We start from the raw sequence: 22,695 nt of genomic DNA, 5'->3' as shown, positions 1-22,695 counted from the left end.
TACTAAACTAATCCTCCGCTAGACTATAGACTACATTATTGACTAGATTATAGACTAGACCATAGACTAGACTAGACTATAGACTAGACTATAGACTAGACTATAGACTAGACTATAGACTAGACTATAGACTAGACTATAGACTAGACTAGACTATAGACTAGACTATAGACTAGACTATAGACTAGACTATAGACTAGACTATAGACTAGACTATAGACTAGACTATAGACTAGACTATAGACTAGACTATAGACTGAGACTATAGACTAGACTATAGACTAGACTATAGACTAGACTATAGACTAGACTATAGACTAGACTATAGACTAGACTATAGACTAGACTATAGACTAGACTATAGACTAGACTATAGACTAGACTATAGACTAGACTATAGACTAGACTATAGACTAGACTATAGACTAGACTATAGACTAGACTATAGACTAGACTATAGACTAGACTATAGACTAGACTATAGACTAGACTATAGACTAGACTATAGACTAGACTATAGACTAGACTAAGACTAGACTATAGACTAGACTATAGACTAGACTATAGACTAGACTATAGACTAGACTATAGACTAGACTATAGACTAGACTATAGACTAGACTATAGACTATAGACTAGACTATAGACTAGACTATAGACTAAGACTATAGACTAGACTATAGACTAGACTAAGACTAGACTATAGACTAGACTATAGACTAGACTATAGACTAGATTATAGACTAGACTATAGACTAGACTATAGACTAGACTATAGACTAGACTATAGACTAGACTATAGACTAGACTATAGACTAGACTATAGACTAGACTATAGACTAGACTATAGACTAGACTATAGACTAGACTATAGACTAGACTATAGACTAGACTATAGACTAGACTATAGACTAGACTATAGACTAGACTATAGACTAGACTATAGACTAGACTATAGACTACTAGACTATAGACTAGACTATAGACTAGACTATAGACTAGACTATAGACTAGACTATAGACTAGACTATAGACTAGACTATAGACTAGACTATAGACTAGACTATAGACTAGACTATAGACTAGACTATAGACTAGACTATAGACTAGACTATAGACTAGACTATAGAGACTATAGACTAGACTATAGACTAGACTATAGACTAGACTATAGACTAGACTATAGACTAGACTATAGACTAGACTATAGACTAGACTCTAGACTATGACTTATAGACTAGACTATAGACTAGACTATAGACTAGACTATAGACTAGACTATAGACTAGACTATAGACTAGACTATAGACTAGACTATAGACTAGACTATAGACTAGACTATAGACTAGACTATAGACTAGACTATAGACTAGACTATAGACTAGACTATAGACTAGACTATAGACTAGACTATAGACTAGACTATAGACTAGACTATAGACTAGACTATAGACTAGACTATAGACTAGACTATAGACTAGACTATAGACTAGACTAGACTATAGACTAGACTATAGACTAGACTATGACTAGACTAGACTATAGACTAGACTATAGACTAGACTAGACTATAGACTAGACTATAGACTAGACTAGACTATAGACTAGACTATAGACTAGACTATAGACTAGACTATAGACTAGACTAGACTATAGACTAGACTATAGACTAGACTATACTAGACTATTGATTAGGCTATAAAGTAGTTTATAGAGTATACTATAGCCTATACTATAGACTACACTATAGAGTAATCTATCCCAACCTAACTATAGACTAGACTATAAAGTAGACTATAGACTAGACCATAGACTAGACTATAGACTAAACTATAGACTAACCTACAGACTAGACTATAGACTAGCTCTTTCTTTAAAATAAGAAATCTCCACACAAAATGCTCTGTTTATATATAGGGAGGGATAAGCAACTCTACTTGCTCTTTATTTATGTGATTGTATCATAAGAAAACTTATGGAAGTCGATCCTAAAGATAATGACGTGAAATATATTTGTTTAAAAACCTTAAATATCCAAAATTTTTTTTATACATTGTTAAGGCTAAATTTTCAGTAATGTAAATGCATTTTTTATAAATTTTTACGCACGTATTTTTAGGAATAATTTTTATAAATAAATTTGGTATTTTAACTAATTAATAAAATATGTTTACATATGTATGTATGTATTTCTTATAAATGCATGTGTAACCCCTAATTTAAATAAATAAACAACAAAAAATCAAGATTTAGTATATTTAAACTTTTTAAAGAAAAATATTTTGTAAATCATTTTTAATGCATGAAGATTTTGTATTAATTTTGACTTTTTCTAAGAATTTTTTTTTTTTAATTTTTGGATTTACGTTGCAAATAAATTTAAATTGCATTTTTAATACTCATCATCAAAATGTTGGGGATTATATTTTTAGCATTTAAAATGCTTCAGAATATGAAGTTTTAATTCAAAATTTTTGTAAAGTCTAGTCCATAATCTAGACTGGTTTATAGTCTAGCCTGTAGCTTAAACTATAGCCTATATATCTCTTAAAAATCAGACGTTGAGATCTTGAAAGTCCAAAGTTTAAATTTCAGTTTATGAAAACCCTTATATTGTTTTGGTTTAGCGTATAAAATCTAAAATTTTCACAAAGCAATTAAACAATACGACATTTATCAGTAAAAAAGCTAAGCTTTAAATAAACATTAAAACAATATATTCATTTATATTATTTATAATAGTACTAATTATAGTTAACAATTAGAAAAAACATTGCATGTCTAGGTACTTTATTTATTATTTAAAAAAACACAACAAATTATCTATCTAATGATCAATTATTAAGACTTAATTAAACATTAATTAAATAAAAATTAACACGATATATGTATGTACATAACCAGCAAAAACTTGCTTTATCAAGTAAGCGACAAAATTATAAAAATGTACTTACACAATAGCAATATGATGATGTCATTGTAGGCGAGAACTAAGCACAACCGCTTACAAGTAATAAGAAGAATAAGTCAATGTAATGCAACGTTTGAATAAACGTATTTGAGTTTTAATAGCTTCACTAATAACTAAATTAGATTGTATTTATATAACACATTATTAATAAGTCGTTATTAGATAACTTCCATGTTATCAGGACGATATGTAGTAGTCACTGGAAAGTACGTTATAGGGTAAATGGTAACAATTGAAAGTCATTACCTAGTTTTTGCTTGGTATTTTTAAAGTGTGTGATTTTTACACGCTATACCATTTTAATGGCCTACCAATAATGGTCCCCTATTAAGAGGGTATTTCTATGTGGATTAAGCCATGACCTTCCGTTTGCGAGTAGCAGGATTCATCTAATAATAGTTAAGTTGGGTACCAAACGAACTGAATCCAAGACCTTGATTGAAATTTCCAAAATTCAGCTTCAACGCTATAAAAGTAAATTAGTTTTTACGGGAGGAAAAATTTTGATAATCCGAAGCGCAAGACCAGCCAAATCGACACCAAAGCCAAATGTCTGTGGTACTAAGTTAATGCTCTGTATTTTATACTAATAAAGGGGTCCTATATAATATGAGCTGTTGAAATCTAGCCAGACTATCATAGGGAATCTGTGCCTAATGCAACTGATTCATTTAAGGCAAGCATTGACTGAGAACGGTCGACATTAAAGCGTCATATTTCATAATGACAACGCTAGCCCACATGTTTCAATACTTTTTGAAAACTTTTAAGAAAGAAGTGGAAAGAAGACCAGACTTTGCTCTTTGTACCTATAGATAACCATGTAAAGATTTGGGCAATAAATTGCAATAGAAGGCGTGACACCTCCCATATGAACTAAATACAAAAATTCATATATCTGGGAAACCATTAGAACTAGCATGCTCATATTTTACAAGGGCAACATTTAAGTGCATATGAACACTTTAAAGAAAACATATGCGGACATGCAATTGTGGGCGTGGCACAACCCATAGGAATTTAATCATAAATAGTATACTTGGGGAACTATTGGTGCTAGAATAAAATTTAGCCCGAACAGCTTTGACATCCATGTAAACATTGAGGTAATAAATTAACAGATTAGCAATAGAAGGGTGTGGCATGTCCTATATGAACTAAATACAAAAATGCGTATATCTGGAAAACCAAGAGCTAGAATCCTCAAAATTTCCACCGGCAACATTGAAATGCATTTCAACAATTTGAAAGAAAACATGGTCGGACCAGCAATAGTGGGCGTGGCATCTCCCATACGTATTAAAAACAAAAATTCGTAAACATATCTAAGAAACTACTTATTAGAACTAGAATCCTTAATTTATTCACGAACAAATTTAACATCTACATTTATGAAAAAAACGTTTATATCTTTAAAATCATTAGAGGTAGAATCCTCAAAATTTTGCACAATATGAAAAATCGTAATATGGTTTTTATTTATATTTTTTTGAGCGTTTGCTGTATAATTGTTATACCTTCTTATAACAGTTCTATGATATCGCATAATCGACCATGATCGACTAAATTTTCGGATTCGACTTTTTTCATTTTTTACAATTTCATAAAGATAATTTAAAAAATTATTTTATAAACAACAAAAATGAAGAAAAATATAAAACAAATTAGGTGTAAAGATATAAAAAATTTAATAATATATAAATTTTATTTTTAAACGCTTTACTTTTGACGTCAGTTGATGATGATAAAACTTTTCAAGATTTTTTTCTTTCGGAAAATTATATAAATTTTTTGTAAAATGCAATAATTAAAAAAATTAATAAACTATGTTTTTTATACAAAAATTTTATACATTTGGCCTCTAGTCTTAAAATATTTTATTTATAAATGTAGAATTTTTATTTTCAGACCCCACATAAGTGCCAGGTGTCTCCATTTGTCTAGTCTTGTATATAGTTAGTTCATTGATATTAAAATTTAAAATATGAAATTTTATCTTCAACAAATTATCACAGAATTTATATTTTATTTTTTTTTTATAAAAAATTACAATATTTAAGTTTTGTTTTCTGTTTTGTTGTTTAAAGATAATGTCTAGAAAAAATCGTCTGTTTTTCCATTACCAGGAAGGTCATTTACTTATGTATTTTTTTTTTTTTTTTGGTATTTTTTCGGTTTGTTTGCTGACTGATAAAGTGCGTATCTAAAAATTTGTTGTTTGTCTTCTATATTGTTCGAGGGTTGTATAGTAGTTTAGAACTTTATATTTTATTTGTAGTAAAAATTAAATTTATGCATGACATTTGATAAGATCGATATGATTTTAAGTATATTAAAATTTGCATTTTTGTTTTAAAGAAAATAGAAAAGAATGAATAAATATTGTTAAAGTTGTTGTCCCCATTCAATAAAAGGAAGTAAAGAAAATTTGTACTGATAATTATCAATAAAAATTTTATCATTTTTAATGAGAATAACATATTCACTAATTACAGTAAGCACAATGGGACTGAAATATTTTACTTTCTATTCTAATCTATATAACATTACAGGGTCGTCCCTAGACTTAACCCTTACGCAAAAGGATATTTACACTCCCCTGACTATCAAAATTGATAGATGAATGGGCTTTGAGTGAGATGGAACTCAGGTGGTTAAATATCACCACTTGTAGAATATCGAGACTGCTCTGGCCAACTCTGACAACAGATAGGACTAGGACTCTCTTGTCTCTTAGCAAGAACTCGATTAGGCTTCTAACTGGGCACTGTATGATTGGACATACATATATCGGAAGGTATGGCTACCCACGTTATAGTTGCTGTCAAAGCTGCTTGGATGAAGAAGAAGTGGAATCGGTACAACACCTTCTATGTGACTGCCAAGCCTTACCAGAGCACAGACTACTCTGGACTGAACTGGAGATGCGTCACTAGTAAACATAATTGGTTTTATTAGAAGCACCGGCTGGTTTTCACGGAGACCGAACGAATCAAGTAGTCAATGAAATTAGGGAGGGAAACCATTCTCTCAATATTATTAGTATAAATACCTGGGGAATTATTGGTGCAAGAATCCTAAAATTTAGCACGAACAGCTTTGACACCCATTTTAACCTTTGGGCAATCAATTGACGGATTAGCAATAGAAGGGCGTGGCACCTCCCATATGAACTAAATACAAAAATGCGTATATCTGGAAAACCATAAGAGCTAGAATCCTCAAAATTTCCACCGGCAACATTGAAATGCATTTCAACAATTTGAAAGAAAACATGGTCGGACCAGCAATAGTGGGTGTGGCATCTCCCATACGTATTAAAAACTTAAATTCGTATACACATCTAGGAAACCAGCACCGGCTGGTTTTCACAGAAACCGAACGAATCAAGTACTCAATGAAATTAGGGAGGAAAACCATTCTCTCAATATTAGAGAATGGCAATTCTAAGGGTATCACAATGGTCCACAAGGTCTTCGAGTGAACTTGCTTACTAGCGAGCAACCCACGTAACCTAACCTACATACGTTACATAACTGATCCGTTTTCTAATATGTAGTCACCTTCATACCAACAGTAGGGTACCACATGAACTGTTATAGCCGAATATACTTTCTTATTTGTTTACTACAGAATTTCATTGATTTCAAATTCTGGCATTTGATTGACTGTATAAAATGTTTAATAATATCTGATCGTCAAATCGGTTATTTTAGAGATCAAGGCCAGCGGTTCATTAGAAAACAAATAATTTTTCTAGATTTCAAAAAACTTATGAAAGACTAATGCAGCTGGACATCAGTTTTCCATGTGTGTGTTTGTACATATTTTTTTATTTTCAGATCAAGCAAATTTTTTCCTATTTTTAAAAGTTAAAGTGTGGCATAGATAATTTAAAATTTTAAATATGCTAAAAACAAAAACAATATGATGATCATCACATTGATAGCATAAATAGTAGTATTCCAAATGGAATAAAAAAGTACTATTCACTATATACTTTACGCCTTTAAATTCTTATCAGTTGGTTTTTTTTTCATACATAATACTACTATATCTTTTCCATAGAATGTCAACAAAACATAATAAACAATAAACTAGAAACAAATAAAGAAAAATAATACAAACTAGAAAATCACTACAAAAAGGAATCATATTGAAAATAAACAAATAGAAATGTATGTATAGTATATAAACAAATTTGGAATGAGAGCTATGAAATGATATATAATCCAGATTTTGAGTAAACATGTGTTCAGAAATTTAATATTGAGTAAAGAGTATAATATTAATGGTTTCATAGGAATTTTTATTTTATAATTTTATTAAAAATATTCATAAAAATGGCAACACTATTGTTTGAAAACCAAAAGCTAGAATGACAACAATGAAAAAGAACAAATAACATGTAAGCTTGATAAGAAAAGCGGAGAATGAGAGCAAAATTTAGCAGAGAATTAAAAGAATTGATTTAAAACTGATATGAAAATGTTTTAAGAGAAATAAACACTAAGAAATATTCTCTTCGATGGTCTATGATCTGGTCTCTGGTTTGATCTATGGTCTCGTTTTAGATCTGGCCTATGGCCTGGTCTATGATCTAATCTATGGTCTGGTCAATGGTCTAGTGTGTGGTCTAGTCTATGTCTGATCTTTCTTTGGTCTTTGGTCTATGGTCTTCTGGTCTATGGTCTGATCTATCTTTGGTCTGGTCTATGTTCTGGTCTATGTTCTGGTCTATGGTCTGGTCTATGGTCTGGTCTATGGTCTGGTCTATGTTCTGGTCTATGGTCTTGTCTATGGTCTGATCTATGGTTTGATCTATGGTATGGTTTATGGTCTTTTCTATGGTCTGGTCTATGGTCTGGTCTATAGTTTGGTCTATGGTTTGGTCTATGGTCTGGTCTTGTATATGGTCTGGTCTATGGTCTGGTCTATGGTCTGGTCTATGGTCTGGTCTATGGTCTGGTCTATGGTCTGGTCTATGGTCTGGTCTATGGTCTGGTCTATGGTCTGGTCTATGGTCTGGTCTATGGTCTGGTCTATGGTCTGGTCTATGGTCGGGTCTATGGTCTGGTCTATGGTTTGGTCTATGGTTTGGTCTATGGTCTGCTCTATGATCTGGTCTATGGTCGGGTCTATGTTCTGATCTATGGTCTGGTCCATGTTCTGGTCTATGGTCTGATCTATGGTTTGATCTATGGTATGGTTTATGGTCGGCTCTATGATCTGGTATATGGTCTTGTCCATGGTCTGGTCTATGGTATGGTTTATGGTTTGCTCTATGATCTGGCCTATGGTCTGGTCTGGTCCATGGTCTGGTCTATAATCTGGTCTATTGTCTGGTCAATAGTCTGGTCTATGATCTGATCTATGGTATGGTTTATGGTATGCTCTATGATCTGGCCTATGGTCTAGTCTATGGTCTTGTCTATTGTCTGGTCTATGTTCTGGTCTATGATCTGGTCTATGATCTGGTCTATGATCTGGTCTATGATCTGGTCTATGGTCTAGTCTATGGTCTGGTCTATTGTTTTATGTTTCTGGTTAATGCTATGGTCAATAGTCTGGTGCATGGTCTAGTTGTGGTCTGGTCTATAGTCTGAACTATGGTCTGGCATATGGCTTAGTCTATGGTCTAGACTATGGTCTGGTATATGTTTTGGTCTATTGTCTGGTCTGGTTAATGCTATGATCAATGGTCTGGTTAACGCTATGGTCTATGATCAAAACTATAGTTTGGTCTATGGCATGGTCTGGTCTATGGTCAGGTCTATGGTCTGGTCTATGGTCTGGTCTATGGTCAAGTCTATGGTCTGGTCTAGGGTCTGCTTACATAAGTTTATAGCAGATCTCTTCCTATTTATCGTAATTGCAGTTCTTTAAAGAATTCGTTCATTCACTTTTCTGCAATATGCAAAACTTCTGTTTATTTCTACCATTTACATACGAAACAATAATCCAACATTTTTTTTTTTATAAACATTGAGTAGTATTTCAAAAATCCGCATGTACTAAAATCCACTCATACCAAAAAAAGAAGCCACAAATGATAAATTCCACACTCACTCTCACTCTGTATTTTAAAACAAAGCTGAAAAAGAAACTGAAATACTAAACCTAAGCTGAGATTTTAGTTCTTTTGACAGTTCATTATGACACTTAACTAAAGAAACAAGAAAGGGATGTGTTTTAAGTAAAACTGAAAAAAAGAACAACAATCCAAAAGAATTTTTCGAAAAAAATCGAACATTTCACGATCTATGGAAAAAAACAAAATGTTAAAGTGTTTTAAAATACGTAAAAAATAAGCAAATTTAAGGAAAAAGAAAAAATATTAAAAGAAATCTATATTTTGAAGAAAATTATTGTGATATTTTTTTTTTGGTGAAAAACGGCAATTTTTATATAAAAGTGTTTTTTTTTTTAATTACAACGAGTACCTTCCTTGTATTTTTTTATTATTGTTTCGTAAATTGTTTTTGTAGATTTTTCTAAGTTTAAAATGTATATTTTAGTGGCCATTGTATTTTTAATTGTTTTTACGTTTTTTATAACACAAACATTGATGTGGTAAAGTATTTTATTTTATTTATTTTTTCAATTATTTCATATTATTTAAATTCAAAAGTTTATAAAATTTCCAATGAAATATTTTAGTGGTGACAAATTGGATTTTGTGGTTGGTTTGATGTAGGGAATTACGGCAGTGTTCAGATTAGGGAAACTTTTTTAAACTTGACTTTAGATATAGAAAATAATTTCAAAGAATGTTGTTAGTGCCGTAATTTCACAACGAAATTTACTTCAAATTTACTGTTTAACTCTAAACTGGTTAGCGATCGTACATAAGATATTAAAAAACAAGCGGGTTATATCAACAACAAACCCTATAATTGAACAGATACCTACTGGTTCGAAAATAAACAACTAGACATGTAAGATCAGTGAAAATCACAATTAAATTTTGGCAAAAAGGCAAGGTAGGCATGCTTCTAGACAGTAGACACTTTAACCTGAGGCACGATTCTCTAAACATTAGATCATATATTTAAATAGACTCCCCAACTCATAAGGGAAGGCAATTATTTTGGCATACATTTAAACAATAACAGAAAATCGTGGACAAAAAACTAGAATAAAGTGGAAAACTTGGGGGTACATACAAAAAGGTCAATGGTACTAACAATCTGATCTGCAGCTAGTAAACCTTAATATTTTTTATCAACTTAATTTGGTCTAATTTCTAAATAGATTCCAATTTGTTATTTCCAAATAAACAAAGAAAATTTGAGAGGGAAGTCCCCATATAAATTGTGAACATTTATTATACATACATATATTAATGTATTACGATTTTACCGAAAAGTTTATAATCACATACTTTTTATATCGAAATAATCCCGTTTCCGGTGTAAGTCTTTATATGGGAGTTATACTAGTAATATATTTTTTCTTCGATTTGGTTGTCTCGATTATGAGATATGTTGGAAGGAGGAAAATTCTGTATTCTGAAATCATCGAAATGTTTGTAGACCAAGACAGACTGATTCGGTCATATTTTGGTCACATGAACTTTGTCTTCTTACAAACCAAGGCAGATCGATTCGGTTATATTTTGGTCACATGATCTTTGATTTCTTACAGACAATAGTCTTTTCTGAATCACATGTTAATACCAAGAGTTCGAGACGTTAAAAGAGTGAGTGCAATATATATGTAAGCTACTTCTCAAACTATTCTCCGATATGAACTATCCTGAAGAAGTGAAAATATTTAAACAAATTCAACAATGAGAAGTCTATATTAACTTATTTTACAACTGATTCGGTTTCTATAGTGGCAATTTCTATAATCATGTTTAGCAAATCCGATATGACATTATGTTCCAAATATAACTGTAAAAGTTATAGGGCCTAAACTTAAACTTTCGTATCTGTTCATAGCATAATAGACTATAGACTAGACTCGACTAAAGACTTGACTGTAGACAAGACTATAGACTAGACTAGACTAAAGACTTGACTGTAGACAAGACTATAGACAAGACTATAGACTAGACTATAGACTAGACTATAGACTAGACTATAGACTAGACTATAGACTAGACTATAGACTAGACTATAGACTAGACTAGACTAGACTATAGACTAGACTATAGACTAGACTATAGACTAGACTATAGACTAGACTATAGACTAGACTATAGACTAGACTATAACTAGACTAGACTAGACTATAGACTAGACTATAGACTAGACTATAGACTAGACTATAGACTAGACTATAGACTAGACTATAGACTAGACTATAGACTAGACTATAGACTAGACTATAGACTAGACTATAGACTAGACTATAGACTAGACTATAGACTAGACTATAGACTAGACTATAGACTAGACTATAGACTAGACTATAGACTAGACTATAGACTAGACTATAGACTAGACTATAGACTAGACTATAGACTAGACTATAGACTAGACTATAGACTAGACTATAGACTAGACTATAGACTAGACTATAGACTAGACTATAGACTAGACTATAGACTAGACTATAGACTAGACTATAGACTAGACTATAGACTAGACTATAGACTAGACTATAGACTAGACTATAGACTAGACTATAGACTAGACTATAGACTAGACTATAGACTAGACTATAGACTAGACTATAGACTAGACCAGCGGTTCCCACAGATTTTTACTTCGCGGACCCCTTGAAGAACTTATTTAATTTCGCGGACCCCCATACATATTTTGATATCTTATTGTTCTAAATAATTGTCCATCCGAAAATTGACCTAGTTCATTAATCCCTAGGTCTAATAAATGTAGAGATGTCATATCTATAAAATATTCCCGTACATTGAGAATATATAATATTTCAGATAGGTTTTCAATTGCATGTTTTGAAGATAGAATGACTTCTTTGTTGATATGTTAACATGATGTTTAATTTTATGATCGTGAGATCTTTCATGTTAATTTTTCTTCAATGTAGCGAAAAGGTTTCTTTATCAAATATTGTCACATGTGCTTAAGGAGTCACGTTTCAAAAATTTGTTGCGATTGCAAAGGGTGAACTGAGTAAGTGAGCTAAGTTTTCGGGAAAATAATATAAGAAAGTTGGACTTCTTCTATGTTGTTGCGGAATGCGTTATCCGCATAATATATGATTTGAACTCTTTGTTAAAGTACTGTGAATTTGGAACTTAAATTTGAATTTTAAAATACCAACGAATTATTTTACTTCATGGTTTTTGGCTACATATTTACGCGAAACGCTATGGATTTTCTGATGTTAATTTAATTTTGGTCGACAAAATCAAGTTAAAATCTGTGTATCACGTCGGATTGGAATATTTATAAAGAGATGCATAAAGAGTCACCTCTGTTTTGGAAAAAATATATAATTTTAGTCCTTTCAAACGAGAACACTTTTGCTTACAATTTGATAAACTTAAATCTGTAATAAGCTTGTCTTTGAATTGAACTTCATACTCCGGAATACCTGTATCCCTAATTTAATTGTAAGGCAGAGTATTATTTGTCTGAAATAAAAACCATTATTTCAGTACATATACAGGAAATAAAAATTACAAATCACGCAGTACTTTACTTTATAAAAGTTATACAATAAATTTGTAGGGCCTAGCTTCTTCCCGATAAACAACCGAAAAAATAAAATTCAAAAAGTCACCAAAAAATTTGGGATTATTGCACAAAAATTGGAGATATTTGTACATACATATAAAAGCAGAATATTGTTTATTCATGGTTTTTTTTCGTTCGTCTTCGCGGACCCCCTAGGATTTTACTACGGACCACTAGGGGTCCGCGGACCCCCATTTGGGAACCGTTGGACTAGACTATAGACTAGACTATAGACTAGACTATAGACTAGACTATAGACTAGACTATAGACTAGACTATAGACTAGACTATAGACTAGACTATAGACTAGACTATAGACTAGACTATAGACTAGACTATAGACTAGACTATAGACTAGACTATAGACTAGACTATAGACTAGACTATAGACTAGACTATAGACTAGACTATAGACTAGACTATAGACTAGACTATAGACTAGACTATAGACTAGACTATAGACTAGACTATAGACTAGACTATAGACTAGACTATAGACTAGACTATAGACTAGACTATAGACTAGACTATAGACTAGACTATAGACTAGACTATAGACTAGACTATAGACTAGACTATAGACTAGACTATAGACTAGACTATAGACTAGACTATAGACTAGACTATAGACTAGACTATAGACTAGACTATAGACTAGACTATAGACTAGACTATAGACTAGACTATAGACTAGACTATAGACTAGACTATAGACTAGACTATAGACTAGACTATAGACTAGACTATAGACTAGACTATAGACTAGACTATAGACTAGACTATAGACTAGACTATAGACTAGACTATAGACTAGACTATAGACTAGACTATAGACTAGACTATAGACTAGACTATAGACTAGACTATAGACTAGACTATAGACTAGACTATAGACTAGACTATAGACTAGACTATAGACTAGACTATAGACTAGACTATAGACTAGACTATAGACTAGACTATAGACTAGACTATAGACTAGACTATAGACTAGACTATAGACTAGACTATAGACTAGACTATAGACTAGACTATAGACTAGACTATAGACTAGACTATAACTAGACTATAGACTATAGACTAGACTATAAACTAGACTATAGACTAGACTATAAACTAGACTATAGACTAGACTATAGACTAGATAGACTAGACTATAGACTAGACTATAGACTAGACTATAGACTAGACTATAGACTAGACTATAGACTAGACTATAGACTAGACTATAGACTAGACTATAGATAGACTATAGACTAGACTATAGACTAGACTATAGACTAGACTATAGACTAGACTATAGACTAGACTATAGACTAGACTATAGACTAGACTATAGACTAGACTATAGACTAGACTATAGACTAGACTATAGACTAGACTATAGACTAGACTATAGACTAGACTATAGACTAGACTATAGACTAGACTATAGACTAGACTATAGACTAGACTATAGACTAGACTATAGACTAGACTATAGACTAGACTATAGACTAGACTATAGACTAGACTATAGACTAGACTATAGACTAGACTATAGACTAGACTATAGACTAGACTATAGACTAGACTATAGACTAGACTAGGCTAGACTATAGACTAGACTATAGACTAGACTAAAGACTATAAAATTTGTATGAGAGATTCTGGCTCGTATAAAACTTACTTGTGTTAAATTTCACGGCTATACTCGTATTTTAAAGCCAGTAATGAGCGTTTAAGTTATTTTATGGAGGGGACCTTATATAGGGTAGGGTCAATTATGGACCGATTCACATACAATTTGGTGGAAAGGTTTTGGCTTCTAAAATACTTATATCAAATTTCTTCGCTGTACTCTTATTTTTACACCAATAATGAGCGTTAAAGTAATTTTCTGAAGGGGACATTATATGCGGGGTAGGGTCAGTTAAGGGCCGATCCACATTAAATTTAGTGGAGGGATATTGGCTCGCAAGAAACTTATGTGTGTTGAATTTCAGAGCTATATTCCTATTTTTAGGTCAGTAATCAGCATTATAGTCATTTTCTAAAGGGGGCCTTATATGGGGGGTAGGGCCAATTATGGTCCTATGTTTGCCATAATTCAGAATTATATTTCGGAATTTAAAAAATTGACTTATGTGAAATTTTGTGGCATTTGCTTCATAAACAACGAATTTGTGAATGTTTGAAGCTTTTTAGACAATATTCCGGAGGGTACATTTGTATGGAGGCTATGTGAAATCGTTGACCGATTTTGCCCATTTTCAATATCAAACATTTCTGATCAATAAAAAAATATTTTGGGAAAATTTCGTGTCAACAACAGACTGACGAACGGACATAGCTAGATCGTCTTAGAATCTTACGAGGTCTCGGAATATATTGAATATTGAATGATAAAATGAATATACTCCCCATCTTTTTTGATGGTAGGTATAAAAATAATTAAATTTAAAAAAGAAAATTGTAAACAGTAAAGAAATATATATATCTAAACTCCTTTGGACAATTTTTCCAGAACCAATGGACCAAAATGTAAAACTTTTATCCTCTCTAATTCCGGCAATACTTGACCGATAAAGTTCTTGACTTATGTGTCTGGCCTACTATCCATAGTACTGGTGCAAATTTCATTCAAATTCATTTTTTGAGTTGGGTCACTTAACACGTGATCGTGATTCTGTTAATTTGGTATTAGAGTACATTAAGCGGTACCTCTGTCATCAGGAAGCTATATATTTGTTGTCAAAAACTTAAGTTCTAAATATCTATAAAAATTTATTTAAATACTAAATTTCACAAGAAAATATTTTTTTGTGCATATTTTCCAAATTTTTAGTGCATATTTTCCCATTTTATAGTGCATATTATAACCGCATATTTTTCATTTTTTAGTGCATGAAAATCCTTGACTTGGTTATCACAAAAATAATATTTTTTCGTTAGTATTAAAATCAATGTTCCAAAACAGTATATCAAAGCTAAAAAGTAAGTACTTACATAATATATTATTTGTAAGTGATTACTAAACTCGTTCCAACTAATGCAGACGGTATGTAGTAGTCATTTCGTTAGTATTAAAAACAATGTTCCAAACAGTATATCAAAGCTGAAAAGTAAGTAGTTACATAATATATTATTTGTAAGTGATTATTAAACTCGTTCCAACTAATGCAGACGGTATGTAGTGGTCATTGCATGTTTTTGCTGGGTACATACATAAAATGCCAAAATAAACAATAAATTCAGCTGAAATAATGTTTTTTTTTTAAACTTTACATTTCATTAAACTTTTTGCAATTGATCAAATTTCTTTCATATTTCATATATTTTTTTCAGCAAATTTATTTTCTGTTAATAATGCATATTTATTTTTGTTAAAACGTATTACAAATTGCGTTGTTAATTATAAATTTTAATATTAAATTGTGTTTTAAAAAAAAGTTAAGTAGTATATATGTTTAAAACAGCAGAATATTGTAAATATTTAATAACAGGAAACATTAAAAAATATTAAGAAAAAAATCTTCGAGTTAAAAGATTTTATGAAAATATATTTTGATTAATTGTTTTGTTCTTTTAATAGTTATTCATGCAATTTTAAAATTACTAATTTTTACATAATTTACATGACTAAATTTATCTTAGAAAATTTAATTTTATCTTGTTACAATATTTAAATTTTATTTATGGCAAATTTTTATTATTATTTGTTAAAATATAGACTTTTTTCCAACTTTCTTTAGACACTAACAATTGCAAGTGTTTATTATTGTTTAATATTTTTTGTAAATATTTTATATTAAATATTCTTTTAAAATTTGTAGACTGCTAGCCAAGTAGTCAAGAGTAAAAAAAATTACAATAAAGTTTCTATTGCCACTTATTTGTTTATAAAATTTTTATTAGATTTTCGATTGTCACTAAAGTAAATATTTAAAAAATATCAAAATAGTTTTGATGAAAATTTAATAAATTGATTTAATATAATAAATTTAAATCAAAGAAATGAATTGGTTTTCTTTAAAAAAAATTTCCAGTTTCTAGGAAATAATTCTAAACTTTGCTTAGCAACAGCATGCAAATCCTTTTACATTTAGTTTCTAGGTGAAACTAAAATTCCTACATATTTTGTCTCATTTTCTTTGACTGACAGACAGACAGTCAATATTTTCAACATACCGCTATGTTAGCGTAATAATTTGTTATTAGCAATTATAATTTATCACTACAATTAAAATATTTATGTATGTGTTGATGCACAAACCTCTTTTGCCAGATATTTTTCCTCAATATTCTTATACCCTATTTATTTGTGGGTTTTTACAGCCAATGAAGCAATTAAAATTGCTGTCAATTAGCAAAAAACTGAAGCAAAGAAAAGGATAACAGACAGTGTTGCCAATATTTTTCCACCATTTCCCATTAAACTATGTCACAAAAACCGCTAGATTTATGTTTTTGCAAATGGCGCTGGAAAACTATATAGAACCATAGAACAGACTATAGGGTAGAATTTAACCTAGACTATAGACTAGACTATAGACAGACTATAGACTAGACTAAACTATAGATTAGACTATAGACTAGACTATAGACTAGACTATAGACTAGACTATAGACTAGACTATAGACTAGACTATAGACTAGACTATAGACTAGACTATAAACTAGACTATAGACTAGACTATAGACTAGACTATAGACTAGACTATAGACTAGACTATAGACTAGACTATAGACTAGACTATAGACTAGACTATAGACTAGACTATAGACTAGACTATAGACTAGACTATAGACTAGACTATAGACTAGACTATAGACTAGACTATAGACTAGACTATAGACTAGACTATAGACTAGACTATAGACTAGACTATAGACTAGACTATAGACTAGACTATAGACTAGACTATAGACTAGACTATAGACTAGACTATAGACTAGACTATAGACTAGACTATAGACTAGACTATAGACTAGACTAGACTAGACTATAGACTAGACTATAGACTAGACTATAGACTAGACTATAGACTAGACTATAGACTAGACTATAGACTAGACTATAGACTAGACTATAGACTAGACTATAGACTAGACTATAGACTAGACTATAGACTAGACTATAGACTAGACTATAGACTAGACTATAGACTAGACTATAGACTAGACTATAGACTAGACTATAGACTAGACTATAGACTAGACTATAGACTAGACTATAGACTAGACTATAGACTAGACTATAGACTAGACTATAGACTAGACTATAGACTAGACTATAGACTAGACTATAGACTAGACTATAGACTAGACTATAGACTAGACTATAGACTAGACTATAGACTAGACTATAGACTAGACTATAGACTAGAATAGACTAGACTATAGACTAGACTATAGACTAGACTATAGACTAGACTATAGACTAGACTATAGACTAGACTATAGACTAGACTATAGACTAGACTATAGACTAGACTATAGACTAGACTATAGACTAGACTATAGACTAGACTATAGACTAGACTATAGACTAGACTATAGACTAGACTATAGACTAGACTATAGACTAGACTATAGACTAGACTATAGACTAGACTATAGACTAGACTATAGACTAGACTATAGACTAGACTATAGACTAGACTATAGACTAGACTATAGACTAGACTATAGACTAGACTATAGACTAGACTATAGACTAGACTATAGACTAGACTATAGACTAGACTATAGACTAGACTATAGACTAGACTATAGACTAGACTATAGACTAGACTATAGACTAGACTATAGACTAGACTATAGACTAGACTATAGACTAGACTATAGACTAGACTATATTTCTCGCTAACCACTAAAATTAATTTTTTCTCGCTATTGACATATCGAAAACTTGAGTTTTGATGAGAAAAACGTCAAATTGGCAACACTGATAGCAGAACATAAATTGTGAAATAAATGAATGGGGCTCATATAACATTTTTAAGCAGTTAAAGGAAAAGGAAATTAGAAATTCAAAGTGATATGGGGGTAAATACCAATAATAATCTCACACAATTTAAATAAGAAAAGGTACTTCCATTTGACTCATTTCTATATTGTATTTAATGTGCCAATCATAGGTCGGTAAATATATCCAACAGGGATCGAAAATAATCCAGTAATTCTTAAAAATAAACAAATGACAGATAAAGTCTAACTGCAATCAGTGGTTTCTTAGCTTTCCAATAAGTCCTATTGTTCCTGGAGTTCTTTTCGTGCCTATCATTGCCCGTAAGGTAAAATTTTTCTGTTGCTAAGTGTATTTACAAATAGGAATACAGACGGTAAACACACACGCAGACAGGACGTTCGCTGCCACCTACACTAACACTTTACATATAGAACAGATGGGCAATTGAAAATGTTTATTTGTGGGAAAAGTTAACAAAAAATTTAAATTTTATGTTAAACTATAGATTAACTATACCCTTAAAACTATATAGTAAAAAACCCTTTCCAATTTTATATTCTCTTTAATATTAGATTCGTATGGAAGGTGCAACGTATACTATTTTTTCCAAATGTTCATATGCATGTGAATATTGCACGTGCAAAATTTGAGGATTCCAGCTGTAACGGTTTTCCAGATAAACGAATTTTTGCATTTAATTCATATGGGAGGTGCCACGGCCCTTATTGCTTGTTGACCAATTTATTACCTATATTTTTACATGTTTAGAAAGTTGTTCATACAAAATTTTTAGGATCCTAGCTTTAAGAGTTTTCCAGATGGATCTATTGCTAGTTTATTCCTAAAAGTTTATATGGACCTTAAAGTTGCTCGTGCAAAATACTAGTCCTATCTTGGCGCCCACCTTGAAACTATACCAGGCTATCATTGAGACAAGACAATTTCTTAAGGTTCTCACTGGTAATGGTAGGAAAAAATATTACCATTTCAATGCATTCCTCGCTTCATGGTCGCGTAGTCACATCACAGATATGATATCACTCTCTCCACACCCTTACTGCTGAGCAGTATAAGGTTTGTTAAGGGTGTCGATATTAATATCTTAATTATGCAGAATATTTCATATCATTGAACTTTTGGCCTTGATCTAAGCATGTCCCTCTTCGAACAAAATTAAGGTTAACCTTTGGTCAAACACCACTAACTAAACATTAAAATCTAAATATTTTCCTAATTTAATATTCAATGTCATTGATTTCTTAAAACAAAATATAAAAAATAAACACTACTCACTATAGATTTTATCTTTCTACTTCATCCTTTACAGGTATCGTCAGACACGTTTTAGTTCTCGGCGTGTACGAAAACGTGTGATATTCAAACATGGTGACTGTAATGTGGTACAAGGAAATGTGGCCAAAAGAAGACGAAGATATCTACAGGTAAGTTAAAACACACATACACACGAACACAAACTCTTGCAAAAAAAAAGCTGAACAAACCATAACATAATCTAGGAATATGAAGCTCTGGGAGTTGGTAGAAAAAAATAAATTTCAGCAGTGCAAGCAATTGATACTGTTTTACCTTGAGAAATAAATGAGATGGTTAAAGGAATCTTACTTACATTTGAATTGTAGTATTTTTCCAAAGTGCAAATATTTATGCGTATTTATAAGATTTGTATTTAAATCTTGTTGTTTTGTTATACCCTACACCACTATTGTGGGTTTTGTTGATGTTCGTAACACAAAATAATCAATTGACCCCCAAGTAAACATATAATCCCAAATTTTAAATATACTTCTATAACGGTGGGTTAATTGTTAGAGTTCTAATCTGTTGGACCAGATGTTGCCCGGTGGAGGTCTAAGTGTAGTTTTTTGTCGATTTTGAGGTAACACACATCATCCTTTCAAACTAACTTAATAACTACAACCGATGTAGTGAATCATAAAATCGACCATGCCCGCCTATACTTTCTTCCTTACTTTATTCTTATTTGTTTCCAAGTCTTTAGTCTTTTTTTCTCTAGGGTTTTTTCCTCTTTTGATTTGATTTGTTAAATAAAACCCTAGTTACACAACATGAATTGAGTGGTGGAATTTCTACAAAGTATGTAGTTTGAAGTGTGTCCTTTTTGAAAAGAACAAAAAGATTTTATTTTAATATCTTTATATATTTTTATACCTAAAATAAGTTTCTTTTTTATTAAATGGATGTAGCAATTGAAGTTGGAAATGCTGAAACAGATCAAATAATCCTATTAAGTAATATTATTTTGTAATATAATAAATTTATTGATGTTTAATTATATTTTTATTAAGGAATTCCAAATACAGTTTGCCTGTAATGCGTGGGAGTAACTAATTAAATAACTAGAATACTTTAAGCATTCTACTTAATGATTTATGTCTATCTATGACGTGTAATTTCTCCTAAAACCCTCAAATAAATATGTGTAAATAAGTATATAGGGAAAATTTTCTTTAAAACAATAAAAAAAGGAAACTGTTATACAAAGCTTTCGCATAGAGTTATAGCCAACCAAAAAACAGTTTTTTATAATAAAACCAGTTTTATAATAAATGCCAGTATTTTATGTGAATCAAGGTTTTACAATAAAACAAATTTGTGTATACTAAAAAGTAGGTATTATACTAAAAACTAGATTTCATACTAAAACCAGTATTTTTTTTAAAAACCAATATATATACTACAGTTGATATAGTTAGTTATTTAGTTAGTTAGTTAGTTAGTTAGTTAGTTAGTTAGTTAGTTAGTTAGTTTAGTAGTAGTTAGTTAGTATTAGTTAGTTAGTTAGTTAGTTAGTTAGTTAGTAGTTAGTTAGTTAGTTAGTTAGTTAGTTAGTTAGTTAGTAGTTAGTTAGTTAGTAGTAGTTAGTTAGTAGTTAGTTAGTTAGTTAGTTAGTAGTTAGTTAGTTAGTTAGTTAGTAGTAGTAGTTAGTTAGTTAGTTAGTTAGTTAGTTAGTAGTTAGTAGTTAGTTAGTTAGTAGTTAGTTAGTTAGTTAGTTAGTTAGTTAGTTAGTTAGTTAGTTAGTTAGTTAGTTAGTTAGTAGTTAGTAGTAGTTAGTTAGTAGTTAGTTAGTTAGTAGTTAGTTAGTTAGTTAGTTAGTAGTTAGTTAGTTAGTTAGTTAGTTAGTAGTTAGTTAGTTAGTTAGTGTTAGTTAGTAGTAGTTAGTTAGTAGTTAGTTAGTTAGTTAGTTAGTAGTAGTTTAGAGTTAGTTAGTTAGTTAGTTAGTTAGTTAGTTAGAGTTAGTTAGTTAGTTAGTTAGTTTAGTTAGTTAGTAGTTAGTTAGTTAGTTAGTTAGTTAGTTAGTTAGTTAGTTAGTTAGTTAGTTAGTTAGTAGTAGTAGTTAGTTAGTTAGTTAGTTAGTTAGTTAGTTAGTTAGTTAGTTAGTAGTTAGTAGTTAGTTAGTTAGTTAGTAGTTAGTTAGTTAGTTAGTTAGTTAGTTAGTTAGTTAGTTAGTTAGTTAGTAGTTAGTAGTAGTTAGTTAGTTAGTTAGTTAGTTAAAACTAGTTATCATACTAAAAATCACTTTTCATACTAAAAACCAGTTTATACTAAACACCAGTTTTTATACTAAATCCTAGTTTTCATACTAGAAACCAAAACCCTTTCTTATCCTAAAACCCTTTTTTTATACCACTTCTTTACTAAATTTGTGGTGGTTTGCAATTGTATGAAGTATTATACTAAATATGGCAAACAGTCAGTGCGACTCCTTATTACCAAGGCAACTTAACACATAACTACGTAGTTTATTTTATTCAAACAAATTTGTTGAATTATTATTTTGTTTTTACATTTCTTTTGCTTCAACAAAATAATATAATTGTCTCAAATTACATGTGAAAAAACAAATCTTAAATCTTTTTTCATCATCTTTGTTTTTGCGGATTTTGTTTTACTTCCAAGAACTACGTAAAGAAAAAGTATTATAAATCTTTTTTAGACATCATTAGGATTTAGCTTTGCTACGCAATTCTTTTTTGCTATTTTTTACTCTATTAGTGGACAAATAAAGATTCGCACTTTTGTGTATTTTTAGGTTTTTCCTTTTTCTCTAAGAAGGGTGAAAAAGC

At 30.8% G+C, this 22,695-nt stretch overlaps 1 protein-coding gene across 1 annotated transcript in view; it reads left to right on the top strand.

Moving 5' to 3' along the window:
- LOC119610583 overlaps positions 1-20,060 on the top strand; it is a 59,976-nt gene extending 39,916 nt beyond the window's left edge. The window contains exon 3 of the mRNA XM_037965866.1: positions 19,917-20,060. Coding sequence (XP_037821794.1) covers positions 19,917-20,040 — 124 coding nt within the window. The 3' untranslated portion in view covers positions 20,041-20,060. The remainder of the gene's footprint in view (positions 1-19,916) is intronic.
- The last annotated feature ends 2,635 nt before the right edge of the window (positions 20,061-22,695 follow it).

This window comes from Lucilia sericata, unplaced genomic scaffold (assembly GCF_015586225.1).
Source record: "Lucilia sericata isolate MDLA Ls3-8-SP2 unplaced genomic scaffold, ASM1558622v1 Contig001239F_arrow, whole genome shotgun sequence".
In the NCBI taxonomy this organism is placed as follows: Eukaryota; Metazoa; Arthropoda; class Insecta; order Diptera; family Calliphoridae; genus Lucilia; species Lucilia sericata.
The sequence above is the reverse complement of the archived record's forward strand: the minus strand, read 5'-3'. Positions and strand labels throughout refer to the sequence as shown.